The sequence below is a fragment of the Osmia lignaria genome, chromosome 12 (genome assembly GCF_051020975.1).
Source record: "Osmia lignaria lignaria isolate PbOS001 chromosome 12, iyOsmLign1, whole genome shotgun sequence".
Lineage (NCBI taxonomy): Eukaryota > Metazoa > Arthropoda > Insecta > Hymenoptera > Megachilidae > Osmia > Osmia lignaria.
In genome coordinates this window covers 9652233-9671437 of record NC_135043.1, presented here as the reverse complement: position 1 = coordinate 9671437, position 19205 = coordinate 9652233, and the positions used below count along the sequence as shown (strand labels likewise).

The 19205-nt window shown below is 43.8% G+C and overlaps 2 protein-coding genes across 4 annotated transcripts; one reads left to right on the top strand and one right to left on the bottom strand.

Moving 5' to 3' along the window:
- The first annotated feature begins 808 nt into the window (after positions 1-808).
- On the top strand, positions 809-14418 carry ck (unconventional myosin-VIIa ck). Of its 2 annotated transcripts, XM_034320852.2 has the most exons (22): positions 809-1002; positions 1084-1397; positions 3189-3235; positions 5037-5150; positions 5314-5460; positions 5551-5735; positions 5854-5975; positions 6045-6301; positions 6374-6539; positions 6605-6735; positions 6904-10056; positions 10133-10377; positions 10505-10865; positions 10939-11057; positions 11127-11523; positions 11583-11765; positions 11840-12041; positions 12114-12242; positions 12307-12403; positions 12479-12576; positions 12657-12826; positions 12920-14418. In XM_034320852.2, exons 3-22 carry the CDS (start codon positions 3218-3220, stop codon positions 13124-13126), a joined length of 6501 nt encoding a protein of 2166 aa, XP_034176743.1. In that variant the 5' UTR covers positions 809-1002; positions 1084-1397; positions 3189-3217; the 3' UTR covers positions 13127-14418. The 2 variants fall into 2 exon arrangements, with proteins under 2 accessions (XP_034176743.1, XP_034176744.1); XM_034320853.2 differs by lacking the exons at positions 809-1002; positions 1084-1397; positions 3189-3235; ... (3 more) ...; positions 5854-5975; positions 6045-6301 and having other exon boundaries at positions 6397-6539; positions 6605-6724.
- Positions 13230-19106, bottom strand: Su(H) (recombining binding protein suppressor of hairless). 2 transcript variants are annotated; one of them, XM_034320883.2, is made up of 2 exons: positions 18061-19106; positions 13230-17020 (listed from the first exon to the last, which is right to left on the bottom strand). In XM_034320883.2, exon 2 carries the CDS (start codon positions 16912-16914, stop codon positions 15394-15396), a length of 1521 nt encoding a protein of 506 aa, XP_034176774.1. In that variant the 5' UTR covers positions 16915-17020; positions 18061-19106; the 3' UTR covers positions 13230-15393. The 2 variants fall into 2 exon arrangements, with proteins under 2 accessions (XP_034176774.1, XP_034176773.1); XM_034320882.2 differs by having other exon boundaries at positions 18120-19105.
- Positions 19107-19205: the final 99 nt, after the last annotated feature.

Here is a 19205-nt window from a genome sequence, read left to right as displayed (position 1 = left end):
TTACGAAGTTGCAGCATATTATTATAAATACTTTGTACGTTGTTGAAAGAATACATGCTTCCAGATTAATTTCTTTGTGCTCTGCGTATTTAATGTTATGCTGCGTATTAATAATGCTCACGATAAAGGTTTCGATCGTTTCGAAATATATATATATAAATGTACGTGTACGTGTACTCCTCCATCTAATTTATATACTTATTAAGACGTAGGCTTTACCATTGTCTCATATCGTATGCAATAGGATATACAGGATTTGTTGCATTATGTTATAGAGAATCGCTCGTTTATACAAATAATTTATACTCGATCAAATTAAAGATTATTTTTAGCGTTTGCTCAACGTTATGGTTTTCGTTGCTGTTAGAACCAACGAGTCGGTAACAACGTAGCGTGATATTTTTCTGTAATTTTAGTAGAGAACCGATTGAGATGCTCGTAAAAGATAGATCGTTGAAAAGAAGGTGTCGTTCTCGTTGTACGAAAAAGGAAAACCATGTTTATACATAGAAATGATTTTATAAAATCATTAAATCAATACACATAACGTCGCCAATGTTGTTATTGTTGCTGGAATTTTCAATACTTTGCATGTTGATGTACATGTTACGAGTTATCACAGTATATGTATGTACAACGTTCATGTGAAGTTCGTATGGAATGAAAATATATTTTCAATGTAAGCGATTCATTTTGCCTGTGTTACCCTGAGTTAGCGAGGAACATGCAAGGTAACCAGTTTGAATCGATTTTCGCGCCAAACGCGGTGGGTACTGCAGAGAAAATCTCGGTCCGTAATAGTAGAACGCCTGGAGAACGAGGAAAGGGAACATAGATGGCATCGAATCGCAACAGGTTGTACGTGCATTGCGAGGAATGACGTCACGATCGAAACAAGACACAGAGTTAAAGAAGATTTAGGGGTCTTCAAAAGGAGAGTCAAAGACAGAGAGAGGGCCGTCAAAAAGACGATTCGGTGGCCTGGCTCGAATCGTTGTCAAGGTAGTATGAGCTTTGGTGGGGTGCAGACGAAGTCGAAGCCGATCGTGGCCTAACTCAAGGTAGTTTTTCCACCTCTTCCAGTTACTTCCACCTGGCACGCCCGATTCGAACCGAAGCTCCCCGAGTGGACGCGTTAATGTGCCGGTCACCGTGGCCCATTCTCCGTAACGACTACTGTTGCTTTTCGTGTCCCATTTCCTAACACGGTACACGATCTTTTCCTCTTTCCACGTTCGCCGCTTCTGCCAAGCGCCAAGCTCCGACGATCATCTCTAGTCACGTCGGACATGAAAAGCGCGCTTTACGTCGCGTCCGAAGTGCAGTGCAGTGCCTCTTAATGGAGTGTGCCGACATCGTGTAGCCGCTTTCGTCGTGTTTCTCGTTACTCGCACAAGGTACGTTTAAATTTCTTCGTTTGCCACGCGATCGACATTCGTTCATTGGAATTCTGTATGGTCGATGATAAAGGATTTCTTTGTCAGCTAAACGCGTATATATTTCGTTCGAATGAATCCTGACGTCGACTCCGGAACCGCGTCCTTCCTCCTTGTAGATCGAACGGATGCATTATCCGATAGAGACGATTCTTTTATTACCGCAATTAATATCGACGCCTGTAATTACTAACAAAGTTATCATATATTTTTCTTTCTTTCAATGATGTACACGGTAATGATCATTCATCGTAAAGCGTACAGGTGTAACGCAGCGTAGATACCAAGGTAGCCCGAGGAGATTACAGACCGATGACTGTTTCATATAATTTTGGATTTCGCGTATGGGTATCGTGATAATAAACGGAGGAGATAAGCGTAACTCTCAGATAAAACTAGCATCTTGTTCTCTGTAAAATTCTCCAGTGTTTACTAAACGATCTCGTACCCGAGACGTCTGAGTTTTCGCCGATCAACCGGATCGGTTTTCCCTCTATCGGTAACGCTTCGAAGCTGCGCGTATTCTCTCGCGGGAAACGTTTCGCGACACTACGCGATGCATTAAATGTTTTCAACTTCAATAGCGTCTTTTTCTTCTCGATTTTTTTCCTCGATCCGCATAGAAATTGCGTCACGACGAATCGGATCGAGTCGATTCGAGAAGGAAAGAAGGAGAGTGGAATAGAGGGAAGATGCACACGTGGAAAGCGAACGTGACGTAAGGAGCAAAAGGCTCGAATCAACGGACCGAGTAAACGGGGAGTCATCTTAGATATATTATTGTCATATTTCTTAGAAAACACTCGGATCGGTAGAGATGTCAATTAGAATCGAAGGAAAACGAGCGCGCACGGTCACGCGTCGTCGTTCGATCAGCCGTTAAAGTCTCCCGCACGCGGTGCAATCGCAACGTCGCTCACCGTTCTCCGTTCTCGATATTTTCAAAGTCGACCAGTAAAGATACCGAACCGCATTCCGTTTTTCAAGTTCAAGGAAAAAGATCGAGTCTCCGTGCTACTTTTCTTTTCAAAAATCCATCTCAGCAGCAGATCAGTTCAGAATCGATCGATCTCGATTTTGCATCGGAGAGAAACGATATAATTTCCCAAGGCTCTATGGTAATTTCGATCTCATCGATCCTCAGACCAGTCTGTCATCGATCAATCGCGAAAGAAGAGAAAATTGATGGACGCGATGCGGTTCGCCGATCGAAGAGTTTACTCGTGCGAACATAATTCGAATGGATGCCGGACTTTTAGCGAACGAAATCGATCCCAGTGACGCGTAAAGAACAATTTCGATGCGCTTCTCGGGTTTAGAACAATCGGATATTCATTCGACTTCTCTCGATTTCAATTTCTTCGATTCGACGTGGTAAACGGTAAAATGTACGGTCCCGAAATTGATAGGCACACGTTGGTAGAGAGAAGAATTCTCATGTACGAATATGTGGTAGCAGCAGAAACTGCCTAACCCACTTTTGCGAACAGGTTTATGCTTGTGCTGCTTCCACTTTAACGGTGATCGGTCAGACATCATCGTCGCAGGTCGGAATGATTTTTCCCCGCGATTTCCCCAGAATTTCCCCAAAGGTATCGACAGTAGATCATGGGGCATAATGGCACGGGCGCTGTTCGGCCGGCCGGGCAAAGTCTGCCCGTGGCTGAATGTAGAGGAAGGTTGCCTTAATCGGATCATCGTCTACGTAAGTCGACGCGCAAAGAAGAGTGAAAAAGCTTTGTTTCCTTTCAGGCGGAGTGCCGGCAACCACGACTTGAGAGATGGTCATCGTCACGCGGGTGAGTATCCTCGCGGAAACGATCCGATCGGTTCGCGACACGCGTTCACACGCGGTCATCCGGGCGGAGTCTCGCGCCTTCGTCCACGCTATATATCACCGCTTTCTTTCCACGCCGTTTTCTTCGAAGACGGTCAGTAGGAATCTGTGACAAGTGAAATTGACGAAGACGACCGTCCACGGATTCTTTCTCCGCGTGAAAAGTCACGTCCGAGAGACGAACTCTCTCAACGTTTCAGCGTCTCGCGAGATTTTTCATCTTTCCATAGATTTTCTCGTCGACGGTTTTGATAAATCGACGCTTGGATCGAAGAGATCGTTTTCCTCCTTCGACACGTTCGTTGCTTGATGCTTGATCCTCGATAAAGCTGGAATGCGCCTAAGGCGGGATTGAGTTCTTACGACTCCAAAGGCCGCGCGTCTCTCTTCTCTGGGAACTCTTTTTTTAAACGATTTTCTCGATGCACTCGTCCTGTCGATATTTCGTGGCAAAGGGGGCAGGAAAGAAGGCGATACGCGTATCGAGACGAATGGTCGGTTAATTAGGCATAGTTAACGGTCCTTCATCAGTCCGCGGATGCCCTGTACAACGCGCCTTAGCATTTCGCGCGAGCGAACCAGCCGTCGTATAACGGGACGTGAATCGTTTTACCGGACACGCGTTTGTACCCTCGATCGTATTCTATTCTTCTCCTGCCCGGCGTGCACTCGCGTGCCCGAACCGAGCAGGCGTTAGAAAACGCTCACGATTTTCAATCGGTCATCGGTCAGGCGTCGGTACCCTATGACCCTTGCACTAGAATCTTCCTAGTAATCGGCGAAGATGCATAAAAATGAAATAAATCAACCGATCGAATCCTGACCTTCTCCTACTTTTTCGAGATCGGTTAATTAAAAATAAAGAAACGACCGAAAGTAAAACCGAACGGCAAAAGAAACTCGAAATCGAACGGAGGCTCGGTTCTCGGCTCGTAACGAGCGGACGAGCTCTTCCGATGTTCCGGAGTGGTGAACAATCGGAACGTATACGAATATCAGGCACAGTCTGCGCGTTCGTGTGTACACGTATCCGTAGAACCGAGCTAGGCTAGAGGTTCTCAAACTTTCTTTCGACCGATCTACGGATCCGGTGCAAGAGGTTACATTACGTTCTCGCGAATAAAAACGGTCTATTGTTGTTCCTATTTAAGAAACTTGGCTCCCTTAAGCGGTACCGTAGCGTAGGAACGACCTTTTCCTTTCATCATTTCTAATTAGCCGGTTGCAAAGAAAACGGTTTGAGAATATACCGAGAGGCACGTACGATCGTTAAGAGGGTTTCGTGGGAGTTTTGGCGCACCTTGACCTCTTGCCGATGGAAACGATCGAAACGATCTTTGGCAGCCGTCGACTCGTTGGAACATACCCGAGGGAGGAATGATTATTTTTGCCGTTTCGTTTCAAGCATCGCGATCACGAGCCGTCCAGCCAGATCTTAACGCGTATCGCGTTGCGTTCCGCGTAATACCTTGCCGGAAGCCGGAGTAATACTGGTTCGCTCGGCTAACGCGATTATCGGCTGCCGTGGACGACAGCTTACCGGCGAGAAGACGCGATCGCGGCAAACGGCGACTTGTACCAGGGCTAACGTCCTTACCGTCCGTTCGAAGGGAATCGATTCGCGCGAAAAATACGGGGAAACCACCCGCGAGATATTCGGCGATGTCCGCTATCGGTTATCTCATGAGAACGCCCAAGGTGCGAATTACAATGTTAGGGAAGGAGAATTACGTACAAGCGCAATGATAACGATTCCGTTTCAGGGAGATTACATATGGATCGAGCCAATCTCAGGACGAGAATTCGACGTTGCGATCGGAGCACGAGTTATTTCCGCGGAGGGCAGACGCATCCAAGTGAAAGACGACGATAACAAGGTAATCGTTACCTACTTTTTCACCATCGGTCTCGAAACCGTCTCGATTCGTCGAGAAGGATTCCGCGTATCTCGGTGCGCGATGAAGAAAAAGTCGAAAGAAATGCCGTGAGGCGATTGAAAATTGAAAAACCTGTTTCGAAGGTGCGATTGAAATTTTTCAGGAACAATGGCTGACTCCGGAGAGACGAATAAAGGCGATGCACGCCACTTCTGTGCAAGGTGTCGAGGATATGATCAGCTTAGGAGACCTCCATGAAGCGGGCATTCTAAGGAATTTGTTGATTCGTTACAACGAGAATCTCATATATGTAAGCGATCGTTTCGTCGGCAGAGACTAAAGGATACTTTATCGATCATCGAACTCTGTACTATGTATCCCTTTTATTTCTGTCACGCAGACCTACACGGGTTCCATTCTAGTCGCTGTTAATCCGTATCAGATACTGCCTATTTATACCGCCGAGCAAATCAAACTGTACAAGGATCGTAAAATCGGAGAATTACCGCCGCACATATTCGCCATCGGGGACAACAGTTACGCGCACATGAACAGATATGGTCAAGACCAGTGCATAGTGATCAGGTATTGGTCGAAGTTTTCTTCTTTCTTCTCGTGAAAATATCTCTCCGACGGCGGTATTTCGATATCTTGTTGCCTGTTACCCTTGTCATATTCACGAATATTTGTGTCTTATTGTTAGCGGCGAAAGCGGAGCCGGCAAAACGGAAAGTACGAAATTAATTTTGCAATATTTGGCAGCGATCAGCGGTAAACATTCTTGGATCGAACAGCAAATTTTGGAAGCGAATCCCATATTGGAAGGTAAACTGTTTTAGATTCGTTCATAGAAAGGTAATAATCGTTGAATATTATTCTTCTATGTTGTTGTAGCGTTCGGTAATGCCAAGACGGTACGAAACGACAATTCATCCCGATTCGGAAAATACATTGACATTCATTTTAACGATCAAGGGGTTATAGAAGGAGCCAAGATCGAGCAATATCTCCTGGAAAAGTCGCGAATTGTATCGCAAAGTTTGGACGAGAGAAACTACCATATATTTTATTGCATGCTGGCTGGTCTCTCGAGGGAGGAGAAGCTAAAATTGGAACTAGACGATGCGTCTTCCTACAAGTACTTAACAGGGGTAAACGTGTGAATGTTGAGAAAAGCGGATGCGAAACGAATCAGCAAGGTGGTTAATCATTCCGTTTATTAGGGTGGTAGCATCACGTGCGAAGGCCGCGACGATGCCGCGGAATTTGCCGATATAAGATCAGCCATGAAGGTTTTGTTATTTTCCGATTCGGAAATATGGGAGATATTAAAGTTACTGGCCGCCTTGTTGCACATGGGAAACGTCAAGTACAGAGCCACGGTTGTTGGTAAGTTGTACCACGTTTATTCTCTACGATTTTAATCTCTACTTTTAATCTCTCTACTTGTCTAGACAACCTGGATGCTACAGAAATACCGGAACAGACAAACGTGCAAAGGGTGGCGCATCTATTGGGCGTACCCGTTCAGTCGTTGATAGATGCGCTCACTCGAAAAACGATATTCGCTCACGGTGAGACAGTCGTAAGTAACGAATTACTCGCGTTACGAATCGAAAGCTGCGTACACGTTTGTTACCGCGATCTAGCCAACAAGAGTGGGTAACAAGACCGAGTAAGAAATGTGTACGCAGCTATTACACGTTGTAACAGACGGTGTCGTTCTGACGTGGCAATCGTAACGCGTGTGCAGGTCTCCACGTTATCCAGGGAGCAGTCGGTGGACATCAGAGACGCTTTCGTCAAAGGAATCTACGGACGATTGTTCGTGCACATCGTGAAGAAGATCAACGAGGCGATTTACAGGCCTAAGAACACGTCAAGAAGCGCCATAGGTGTACTAGATATATTCGGTTTTGAAAATTTCAACCACAACAGCTTCGAACAGTTTTGTATCAATTACGCGAACGAGAACCTCCAGCAGTTTTTCGTGCAACACATTTTCAAATTGGAGCAAGAGGAGTACAATCACGAGGGTATCAATTGGCAGCACATCGAGTTCGTCGACAACCAAGACGCGTTGGACTTGATAGCCATTAAACAATTAAACATCATGGCTCTGATCGACGAGGAATCAAAGTTCCCTAAGGGAACGGATCAAACGATGCTGGCAAAGATACACAAAACTCACGGCAGCCATCGGAATTACTTGAAACCAAAATCGGACATCAATACGTCTTTCGGGTTGAATCATTTCGCTGGGGTGGTGTTTTACGACACCAGGAGTTTCCTCGAGAAGAACCGAGACACCTTCAGCGCCGACCTCTTGCAATTAATTCACATAACGTCGAACAAGTTCCTTCAGACGTGTTTTGTGGAAGACATAGGGATGGGTTCGGAGACAAGGAAAAGAGCGCCCACTTTGTCGACTCAGTTCAAAAAATCCTTGGACTCGTTGATGAGAACGTTGTGCAGTTGTCAACCGTTCTTCATCAGATGCATCAAACCGAACGAGTTTAAGAAACCGATGATGTTCGACAGAGGTCTGTGTTGTCGACAATTGAGATACTCCGGAATGATGGAGACGATTCGAATCCGTCGAGCCGGTTATCCCATCAGGCATTCGTTTCCGGAGTTCGTCGACAGATACCGGTTTCTTATAGCTGGCATTCCTCCGGCGCATAAAGTAGACTGTCGCGCAGTAACCGCGAAGATTTGTCACATAGTATTGGGAAAGTCGGACTACCAGTTAGGGCATACGAAGGTATTCCTCAAGGATGCCCACGACTTGTTCCTGGAACAGGAACGCGATCGCGTTTTAACGCGAAAGATTCTGATATTGCAACGAAACATACGCGGCTGGGTGTACAGGAGGAGGTTCCTTCGCATGAGGGCAGCCGCGACGATCGTTCAAAAGTACTGGAGAGGTTACGCGCAACGACAACGATACAAGCGTATGCGTATAGGTTACATGCGACTCCAGGCGTTGATCAGATCGCGGGTACTCTCGCACAGATTCAGGCACCTTAGAGGGCACATCGTCGCCCTTCAGGCGCGAGCGAGAGGTTACTTGGTGCGTAAGATGTATCAGAAGAAACTGTGGGCCATCGTGAAGATACAGGCTCACGTTAGGAGATTGATCGCCCAAAGACGGTACAAGAAAATCAAGTACGAGTATCGGTTACACATCGAGGCGTTGAGACTTCGGAAGAAGGAGGAACGGGAATTGAAGGACCAGGGTAACAAGAGGGCGAAAGAGATCGCTGAACAGAATTACAGGGAACGAATGCAGGAATTGGAGAGGAAGGAGATAGAAATGGAACTGGAGGATCGGCGTAGAATGGAAATAAAGAAGAATCTGATCAACGACGCGGCGAAGAAACAGGACGAACCGGTGGACGATAGCAAATTAGTCGAGGCGATGTTCGACTTTCTGCCGGATTCCAGCAGCGAAGCTCCAACCCCCGCTAGGGAAACTTCCGTGTTCAACGACCTACCCGCGCCTAAAGCGGATCAACAGGAGATCATCAGTCCCGTTCAAACGGCATCGGAAGACGAGGAGGATTTATCGGAGTTTAAATTCCAGAAATTCGCGGCAACCTATTTCCAAGGGAACATCACGCATCAGTATTCGAGAAAGCCTTTGAAACACCCCCTGCTGCCATTGCACACGCAAGGTGATCAGCTGGCCGCGCAAGCTTTATGGATCACCATCCTTCGTTTCACGGGCGATTTACCGGAGCCGAGATTCCACACGATGGACAGGGACACGACGTCGGTCATGTCGAAGGTAACGGCCACTCTCGGTCGTAATTTCATACGAAGCAAAGAGTTTCAGGAGGCGCAGATGATGGGGATGGATCCGGAAACCTTTCTTAGACAGAAGCCTCGATCGATTAGGCACAAGCTGGTCTCGTTGACGTTGAAACGAAAGAACAAATTAGGAGAGGACGTCAGACGAAAGTTGCAGGAGGACGAATACACGGCGGACAGCTATCAGTCTTGGCTCGAAGCGAGACCCACGTCTAATCTCGAGAAGTTGCACTTCATCATCGGCCACGGGATACTGCGGGCGGAACTGAGGGACGAGATATACTGTCAGATATGCAAGCAACTGACCAACAATCCCTCCAAGTCGTCGCACGCACGCGGCTGGATCCTCCTGTCGCTCTGTGTCGGATGTTTCGCTCCTTCGGAAAAGTTTGTCAATTATTTGCGCGCTTTCATCAGGGAGGGACCGCCGGGTTACGCGCCGTATTGCGAGGACAGGTTGAAGAGGACGTTTAACAACGGCACACGGAATCAGCCGCCCAGTTGGCTCGAGTTGCAAGCCACCAAGTCGAAGAAACCCATCATGCTACCGATTACTTTCATGGACGGAAATACTAAAACGCTGCTCGCCGATTCCGCGACCACCGCCAGAGAACTGTGCAATCAGCTGTCCGACAAAATATCTCTTCGAGATCAATTCGGCTTCTCCCTTTACATCGCGTTGTTCGATAAGGTCTCCTCGCTGGGCAGCGGCGGTGATCACGTGATGGACGCGATCTCTCAATGCGAGCAATACGCGAAGGAGCAGGGTGCTCAGGAACGAAATGCACCGTGGAGATTGTTCTTCCGGAAAGAGATATTCGCCCCGTGGCACGAGCCGACCGAAGACCAGGTCGCCACTAATTTAATCTATCAGCAGGTGGTCAGAGGTGTGAAATTCGGTGAATATCGTTGCGACAAAGAGGAAGATCTGGCGATGATTGCCGCGCAACAGTATTACATCGAATATCACACCGACATGAACGTCGAGAGGCTGTACACCCTTTTGCCCAATTATATCCCGGACTATTGCCTAACAGGCATCGACAAGGCGATCGACAGATGGGGGCACCTCGTTTTGCAGGCTTACAAAAAGGTGACCGAATAGCCATACTTGCCATACTTATCGTTCACTTTCCAAACGTGTTATTTAACGTGTTCTATTTTTCCAGAGTTACTACTTGAAAGAAAAAGTGCCCGCGTTACGAGTGAAGGAGGACATCGTTGGCTACGCAAAATTCAAGTGGCCCTTGCTGTTTTCTCGCTTCTACGAAGCTTACAGAAATTCAGGGCCCAATCTGCCGAAAAACGACGTTATAATAGCGGTGAATTGGACCGGTGTGTACGTCGTTGACGATCAGGAACAGGTGCTTCTGGAATTGTCCTTTCCCGAAATCACTACCGTATCTAGTCAAAAGTAAGTAGCGTTTTTCTTAATCGAACGGTAAGAGGCACTTTCTCTCTTTTTATCTACACCTTTCTAGTTCTCCACCACCTCCTTTTCTTCACTGGTTTGAACGGTTTCTTCGTATCGTTGTTTCCAGAACGAACAAAATGTTCACGCAGACGTTCAACTTGTCGACGGTGCGAGGAGAAGAGTTCACGTTTCAGAGCCCAAATGCCGAGGACATCCGCGATTTGGTGGTCTACTTTTTGGAGGGTCTAAAGAAACGTAGCAAATACGTGATCGCTTTGCAAGATTACAAAGCGCCCGGCGAAGGTTCCTCGTTCCTCAGCTTCCTGAAAGGGGACCTCATTACATTGGAGGACGAGAGCACCGGTGAGACTGTCCTTAACTCCGGATGGTGTGTCGGTACCTGCGAAAGAACCGGCGAAAAGGGCGATTTTCCAGCGGAGACTGTTTACGTGTTGCCCTCCTTAACGAAACCACCAAACGATATATTGGTAATACAATCATCACGATTTCGTTCATTACCGATCGAGATCGAAGGAATGAACGGATCAATTTTGTTTTCAGTCTTTGTTCAGCATCGAAGGAACGGAGAACGGCCGCAAACTGTACCCTCAACAAGTGAACGGAGTAGAATCTCGCGACAAGCCTCATACTCTCTTAGAATACGCCATCGACCATTTCCGGTACATCCTCTGCTCGACGAATCTTTGCCAAGGGCAACCAAATAACGAAAGATCATTTTTCTCCCGTAGAACACCGCCGAAGAGAACAATGTCGAAAGCGTTGACTCTGACCACGGCGAGACGAGGGCACACCGACGAATTGTGGCATCATTCCAGGGATCCGATAAAACAACCACTTTTAAAAAAGCTGATATCCAAAGAGGAATTAGCCGAAGAAGCGTGTTTCGCTTTTAATGCCATCTTAAAGTACATGGGAGACCTGCCGACGAAGAGACCGCGTATCGGTAACGAATATACCGATCTTATTTTCGATGGTCCATTGAAGAACGAAATTCTTCGTGACGAAATTTATTGTCAGATCATGAAACAGCTAACCGACAATCGAAACCGGCTTAGCGAAGAACGCGGATGGGAATTGATGTGGCTTGCCACCGGTCTCTTCACTTGTAGCCAAAGTCTTCTAAAGGTATATCAATATTTTTACGTTCACGATATTTATGGATACATGAATCGTATCGTTATCAGGAATTGACGTTGTTTTTGCGAACGAGACGACATCCCATATCGCAGGATTCTTTACAAAGGCTACAGAAAACTTTGCGCAACGGTCAACGGAAGTATCCACCGCACCAAGTGGAAGTAGAGGCTATCCAGCACAAAACAACTCAAATATTCCACAAAGTGTATTTCCCCGATGACACTGATGAAGTGTGTAGTATTTTTTTTTTTTTTCATTCTGTTCGTTGAAAGAACAATTATTCAACGATTTTCACTGTATACAGGCATTCGAAGTGGATTCATCGACAAGAGCGAAAGACTTTTGTCAAAACATCGCGCAAAGACTCAACCTACGGTCCGCGGAAGGGTTTAGTTTATTCGTGAAAATTGCCGATAAAGTAATCTCGGTTCCGGAAGGCGATTTCTTCTTCGATTTCGTACGACATTTGACGGATTGGATCAGGAAAGCTCGGCCATCTCGCGACGGTACGTTTTTAATTATTTCTCGTTGACGAACCCTTGTTAATCAATCGTGTAATATCGTCGGTCTACATACAGGCGTATCACCTCAATTCACGTATCAAGTGTTCTTCATGAAGAAACTGTGGACCAACACCGTGCCTGGGAAGGATAGAAATGCTGATCTTATTTTCCACTTCCATCAAGAGCTTCCTAAATTATTGAGAGGTACAGACAGTTTCCCCCATTTCGCTGCCGTCTTAATCCATTGTTTGTTCAATTTCACCTATAGGATATCATAAATGTACGAAGGAAGAAGCTTCGAGATTAGCGGCGTTAGTGTACAGAGTTCGTTTCGGTGAAAACAAACAAGAACTTCAAGCGATTCCGTAAGTGGGACACGTCGAAATACTTTCGTTCGTGAAACAGGTAATAAAACATTGATTTAACATGAACGATTCCAGGCAAATGTTAAGGGAACTTATACCAGGCGATTTGGTAAAGGTACAAAGTGCCAACGATTGGAAGAGATCGATAATAGCAGCCTACAATCAAGATGCTGGTGAGCCATTATTTGAATTGTATTTAAACGCGAAGAGAAAATATAATATCAAGCGGCAAATCAAGAAATTAAATTCGTAGGAATGAGCCCCGAGGACGCAAAGATAACGTTCTTGAAAATCGTTTATCGATGGCCAACATTCGGTTCAGCGTTTTTCGAAGTCAAACAGAGTACGGAGCCAAATTATCCAGAATTATTGTTGATCGCGATAAACAAACACGGTGTAAGTCTGATACACCCGCAAACGAAGGTAAGTAATCAGATTTTTTAGTTATATTTAACCATGAGGTGAAACTAGAAAAGTGTTCACACGATTGCCTTTGTTTTTTTTCTTTTTTTTCAGGATATACTAATAACGCATCCTTTCACCAGAATCTCAAACTGGTCGTCAGGAAACACTTACTTCCATATGACGATCGGAAATTTAGTGCGTGGTTCGAAATTATTGTGCGAAACATCGCTGGGTTACAAAATGGATGACCTCTTAACTTCTTACATCTCTTTAATGCTCACGAATATGAACAAACAACGTACAATACGAATCAAGTAAACACGTACAAGGTAGTAGAACAAAATCATTAAATGATAATTTGGCAATTTTACGTATTACGTTTAAAACGTAATTCGTTGAAAATTCACTTGAATATCGATCATTTATTTTTTTTTTTTTTTTCTATCGATAAATTTCTACGCGATGTGATAAGAAATGTTTTATACAGAAATATATTACTCATTCCGAATAGGACACACGAGGAAAGTCGCAAAATTCGCGTGTATACAAGTAATTAGCTGAAAGAGAAAAAAGAAATTGTATATGATTTATTTACAAATAAGATTTTCATGTAGTTTTGTAAAGTATTATTTTAATATGTAGGAGATACAATTAAAGAAGTTCACCTTCAAATATATTCTATCGGACAAAGACGAAGTTACGTGCAATTAAGGCTACGTGTGTGGTCAAAATAATATTCAATATCGATGAAAAATTCTTCGGAAAATTAATTAGATTACATATATATTTATATACATATATGTACGAAAACTTATGCTCAAAAATAATGTTCCGACGTAACGAATAGCAGTGATTATTCATCGATTATCCGTCCACTGATACATGTAAGGATGTAATTATTAATAATCCGCAGTTTATTACTGTGAATAAAGATAATCGTATTCTTCAGGTACTCGGTGCAAATTTTAATCGTGGGTAAATTCCCATGGTATACATAGACCGACATTCCTCGTTTACAATGGATCTCTTTGGGAAGACAATTCCCAAAGAGATCCTATCTCGTTTCCTGTTGCAGATAATTATATTCGATGGTATCTGGCAAAAAAAAAAGAAAAATCTGTACCGATTCGACGGTAGTCGAGAAGTCAAGAAACGAATCGCTTTTGACCGATTAATTTTCTACCTTTTCAGTTAACGAAAATTGAAAACGTACGTACAAGATTTCGGGATCTGGAAGTAACGTGTGCAGGTCGTAAAGCAAAAGGCTTTATATTATAGAAATCTTTCAAATTTATTGTAAAACATAGAGAGACATAAAAACGTATATACGTTGGTTCATCTTTGTGTCTCACCCATCCGAAATGCATCGATACCTTTATTGTACCTTTCGAAGCGCATGGTCGTGATTGCAAACGGTACCGCGAATTTCGAGAAACCACCATGCCGACAGGTAGAGCGGGATTAATAAAAAGCGTGCGTAACGTGATATTTGTCTAGGGTTAAAAAAAAGCTAAAAATCCGAGATGTGTCATCGGTAAAAATAAAATCTATCGTATAGAAATAAATAATGATCGGTAAAAAAAAAAAAAAAAAAGAAAAGAAAGAAAGAAGACCGTGATACACCCGAATAAGGCGATAAATTAATCGAGATGACGCAGGTAATTTTCGATAGGACCTTAAGACGCGACTCGTTTCTTCCCCCCGGTTAAAAACTAGAATTATTCCTATGTCATGCAGATAATTTTGCAAAACTAGTGCAAACGTCTCTCTCTGAGATTACATGTAACTTTGCGTGTTATTACGCAAACGCGATTATCATATGAAATTTACATCAACGCGTGCACGAGTTGCGGTGCACCTCGAAAATTAGAGCCCGAGTAGTTCGGTACTGAAACGAAAATATGGATTCTGATTCTCCCTAGTGTTTCGAATCGGTATCTGGATACGTTTCACGACAAACGAAACGTATACTTAATCGCAAAACTCTCTCCCTCTCTCTCTCGATCATAGAGCTTTATAAACGTGTAAAATGTAAATGAAATAGTGTTTCCTCGATAACACAATCACTTTCAGCGATCGATATGCAATTGCCACGGACTAAATAGCCGTAAATTCAGATGGTTCGCGGAACACGCTGGAATAGAACTATCCACCCCCGTTCCGTCAGATAATTACCTATTCACATTCGTACAAAGCTCTTAATTCTAAGATCGCTATAAATTCTAATCCCTGTGTAACGCTCTGTATCAACGCTTAAAGCTAGGAACCTACGTAGTTATAAACATAGGGAAATGATACACGGCACATTGTACATTACATATCCGCGGGGCGGGCTATGTTTCGCGAGAGGGTTTGCGACGTAACGAAAATCGCTACGTCTTCGTATTGTCTAACGTTGTTGCCGCGCTCTCGGCTCGAAGTAACGCGTTCTTCGTCGCGTAGGTCGTTGAGCTGGTATCGTCGCCGATCGACTCGTTATCCACGGTAATCGAAATATCGTTCGGTGGATGAATAACGTTCGAAACAGCGTTCGTCTCACTAGGTCGTAAACTTTGGTGATGCACACTGTAATTGTCTAGGAAATATCAGAGACCCGACTGGGGTGGTTGATGCGTGTTCCAAGGTACGTCCGCGATCGCTGGCGGCATGCTCGCTTGATTGTGCATGGTTCGCGGCGCTCTCATGATCTCGTCCGCGGGCGGACAGTGTGGTCGTGGGCCAGGTTCAGGGGTGTAGGTAAACGTCAAGCCGGTCGCGTAAATGATACCGTCGTTGCGTACCAACGAGACGGGTACCTGAGTCGGTTGCCGTACCCACAACCATTCGCCTCTGAATTGAGATATGTCGGGTACCACGCAAAGCATGCTTTCTTGGCATCTGTACATTGTCTCTGCCTCGACGTCACCGAACCACACTTGTAGATTCGGGGTAAAGTTGTCCCCGGTCAATTCGAGCATAGCCACGTCGCCGCCGCCGTTCAGGTGCAAACTGTGAACAAGCGGCACCGGTGTGACCGGCGATCTTACCGGTCCCATACCCTCGAAAAATTGGTATTCCGCCTTATCGGTACTGATTATCGTCCAGCAAGCACCGTCATTTATCATCTCTTTGTTCGCCTCTTTTGGACACGGTGTAGCTTGGAACTGTATTATACGTTCCTGGGATAAACAAAGGTACATGTGATCCGTGTCCTTCATGTAAAATGCGCATTTGTGCAACTGCGATACAGGATCGTCCGCCTCTAAACTGGCCATCTGTTTGTCCACTTTACGAATTACCAAACGCGGAAGCGCCATTCCAGTCACGGAACATACCAGTTTCACCGTGCTCCCGTAGTGTACGTAACCGTCTCGCACTTGAAACTCTTCCGATTCGCTCTCGTTGTCGTCCAACAGATGTATCGTGAACGCGCCCCACTGCGTGGAACTCGCATGAAAATTACCGTTTTCCACGTGGAGGTAACGCGTGCTCACTGTTTGGGATCGTAACCGATTGAACAGTGCCACCTTCGTTCCGCTCGCTATACACAAATCGGCGTTCTTCAGCGATTGCTTCTTTTTCGAAGGTTTCGAGATCACTTTGATTCTTTTACTATGAAACACGCCGATATCGTGACCGCTACCGTAGAACATTTTCACCGATAGCATAAAGTGTTTCCTTTTGTCCGAATCCGAAATGTACAATGTCTTTGCTGCGCAATACTGTTTGCCATTGTTGAGATCTAACTGTTGCATATCTTGGTCCGAGTTACCGATTCCGATAAACGCGCAAAGTTGAGCGGACTGTTCGCTCTCACCCTCGCGTAGCATCTGTTCTTGACGCATTCTCCAACCATCCCCGAACAAGTAGATACAAGGTGGAGGGCAAAAGAATCGTTTCTCGTTACCGTACGATTTTTGTGCAACCTTAGCATGAAGAATTACGATAACCATGTCGCTTCTGTCGCGCAAATAACGCTCCATTGCTTCGCGTGTCAACCTTTGATCTTGATGATCCGGTCTATAGACACCGGATCCATACCGAGGGTAAACCGACATCACTGAGGTCGGCGACGGAGGAGATTGCATTCCATGTGCCATTGTAGGCAAACCAAACTGGTGTGGCATATTTAACCTCCGGTTCTATTCTCTCTTATGGTATAACAAAGATGCTAGGTTGGCCGCATGCTATCCTTGTCATCTATGCATGTCATAATTGCTTGTGCCAATTTACCTGAAATAAATTTCAATGTGAAACTTATAATACACGGTACTAAATAATTGCATTAATACTTATTAATAGAATATACTTTGGAGAAGTAAAAATAAAAAATACGATATAACATCAGGATGGTATAATAGAAAACAAAGCTGCATTATTAGCTATGTAGATTGAAACAGGCACAGAAACATACAACACTGCTTGTCGAAGACTTTAGCGTGAGAAAGATTTCTGTTTTTCACGATCTAAGATGTAATTAACGTAAGGCATCTTTCTTTAAACAAGTTACCAAGAATTGCTAGTCTTAGCACAGGAAAGAGGAAACACACATATATGCTGTGGGAACCAAGCTGAGCTCATTTTTCCTGCATGAATTAAATCACCCTTGTTCATTGTGTCTGTGCAATTGTATCTATGTACTTGCAAGTATAAAGGTATTCTTTGATTAATTTTATGCATTATTATATATATTTTTTTTGCAATGATCTTGATTCTTTAATATTTCATATACCATTTCCAGCAATTAAAATACATCATTCTATGTTTATACAACATAGTTACATATAAATTAGAACAATAATCCAGGAAGAGAAAGAAACTTATACTTCCTGATAAAGTTTACATTGCCAATTGGCTGACACAAGTTATATGTACTTGTAACTCAATTTAATGTAGCATGAATAGTAACAGAAACATATATCTCCATATGAAATCAACAAACTAGACTTCATGTTTTACACTGCTGTTAAACTTAAATTAACATTAGTACATAAATAAGACTGTTTTAAGTTTTACAATGGTTACATGATCAAAACTATACATTCCTCTTCTATTTTATAACAATTGGAATATTATAATAAAATACAAACTATTTTTTTTTTTACCAAAAGAGATCTACTAAAAACAATGAGTTCACTTTATATAAAAACTTTAATAACAGAAATTGAATATGATATTTTTCTTTTATATCCTTTCCGATATAAAAAGTGGTTCATAAACGTTTTATAAATAAAAGGTTTATGCAATCCTTTGGATGAAAATCGTTTATTTACCTTTTTTAATACAGGGAAAGTTAGAGCGAAGAAAAACAGGTTACGTTTTCGGTGCTCACCTCATTTTTTATAATAGCTCGAATTAAAACATAAATCCCAATGCATTTTCTAAATTGTCGATTATTCACAAATATTGCACCGTTCGTCGATCGTTCACCATTCGTAAATCCTTCTGCGTCCTCGTCGACTATTCTCCCTAATCCATTCAAAAAACACCTGTTCACTTTCCGAATTTTCCGAACAGTCTTACCAACCCTTAGCCATTATTTGACCGCGCGCGCTACTTTAAATCTAACATCGAACCAGAGTATTCGGAAACACTGTTTAGAATTAACTGTAAGCGGAATCGTAAAATCTATGCTGTTGTTTCTTTATTTCCAAAACTTTTGTAATTTCTTCACTGCCAATCCTAACAACAAATCACGAACACTTGTTTTAAAAAACTGACCGAAAAATACCCAACCTCCTTCGGCGGTATTCGCCGAGTAACTAAGTTCGAAACGACAACGTAGAGTTATTACTACCGCGTAAGTGGCTGTAACAGGAGCGTACCTATGGACTATAGTAAGGTCCTTGAAAACCAAATGGTTCTCACACTTTGCTTATATACATTTAACTATTTTTTCTCTTGATAAATGATAAATATAAACCGGTTATACAGTTAAATATTCAAAATACTATGAAAGTGTTTAAAAACGAAGAATAAATGTTCACTTGTTACGAGTCACTACAAAATTTTTATAAAATTACAATTTACATTACCGAACGCCCGTAAAAATTATATTAATTTTAATTTCTCTAGAAGATTTGAATACCAATCGTTAGTTGGTCAGAAATGTTAATCAATGTCTAAGTGCTTTAGATAGCTACGTTACTGAGCTGCAGATTCTATTGTTTTACTGTTGTACAATGGCCCGGTCGACCCAAGCGCCTCCAGTTTCCCCTCTTGTTCCCCACCTGATGTGAGCTATTCCCCTCTGCCCCGTAGGTGCCCTGGAATTGCTGCCGCAAAAGGATGTTGGGGTTACCCTGGGGGGCGTGGGAAAAACCTGCTGTGGGAAAGAGTGGGTGGCCTCTACCTCACTTCACTTCTCTGATGATGACGATACGATATATGTATACATCGTGCTTATGAACGTGTGCAT

Bases quoted from the DNA above. Each gene is read 5' to 3' on its own strand.
- ck (XM_034320852.2), top strand. The intron at 5,151-5,313 runs GTAATCGTTACC...GAAATTTTTCAG, and splicing joins TGAAAGACGACGATAACAAG to GAACAATGGCTGACTCCGGA. The intron at 5,976-6,044 runs GTAAACTGTTTT...ATGTTGTTGTAG, and splicing joins AGCGAATCCCATATTGGAAG to CGTTCGGTAATGCCAAGACG.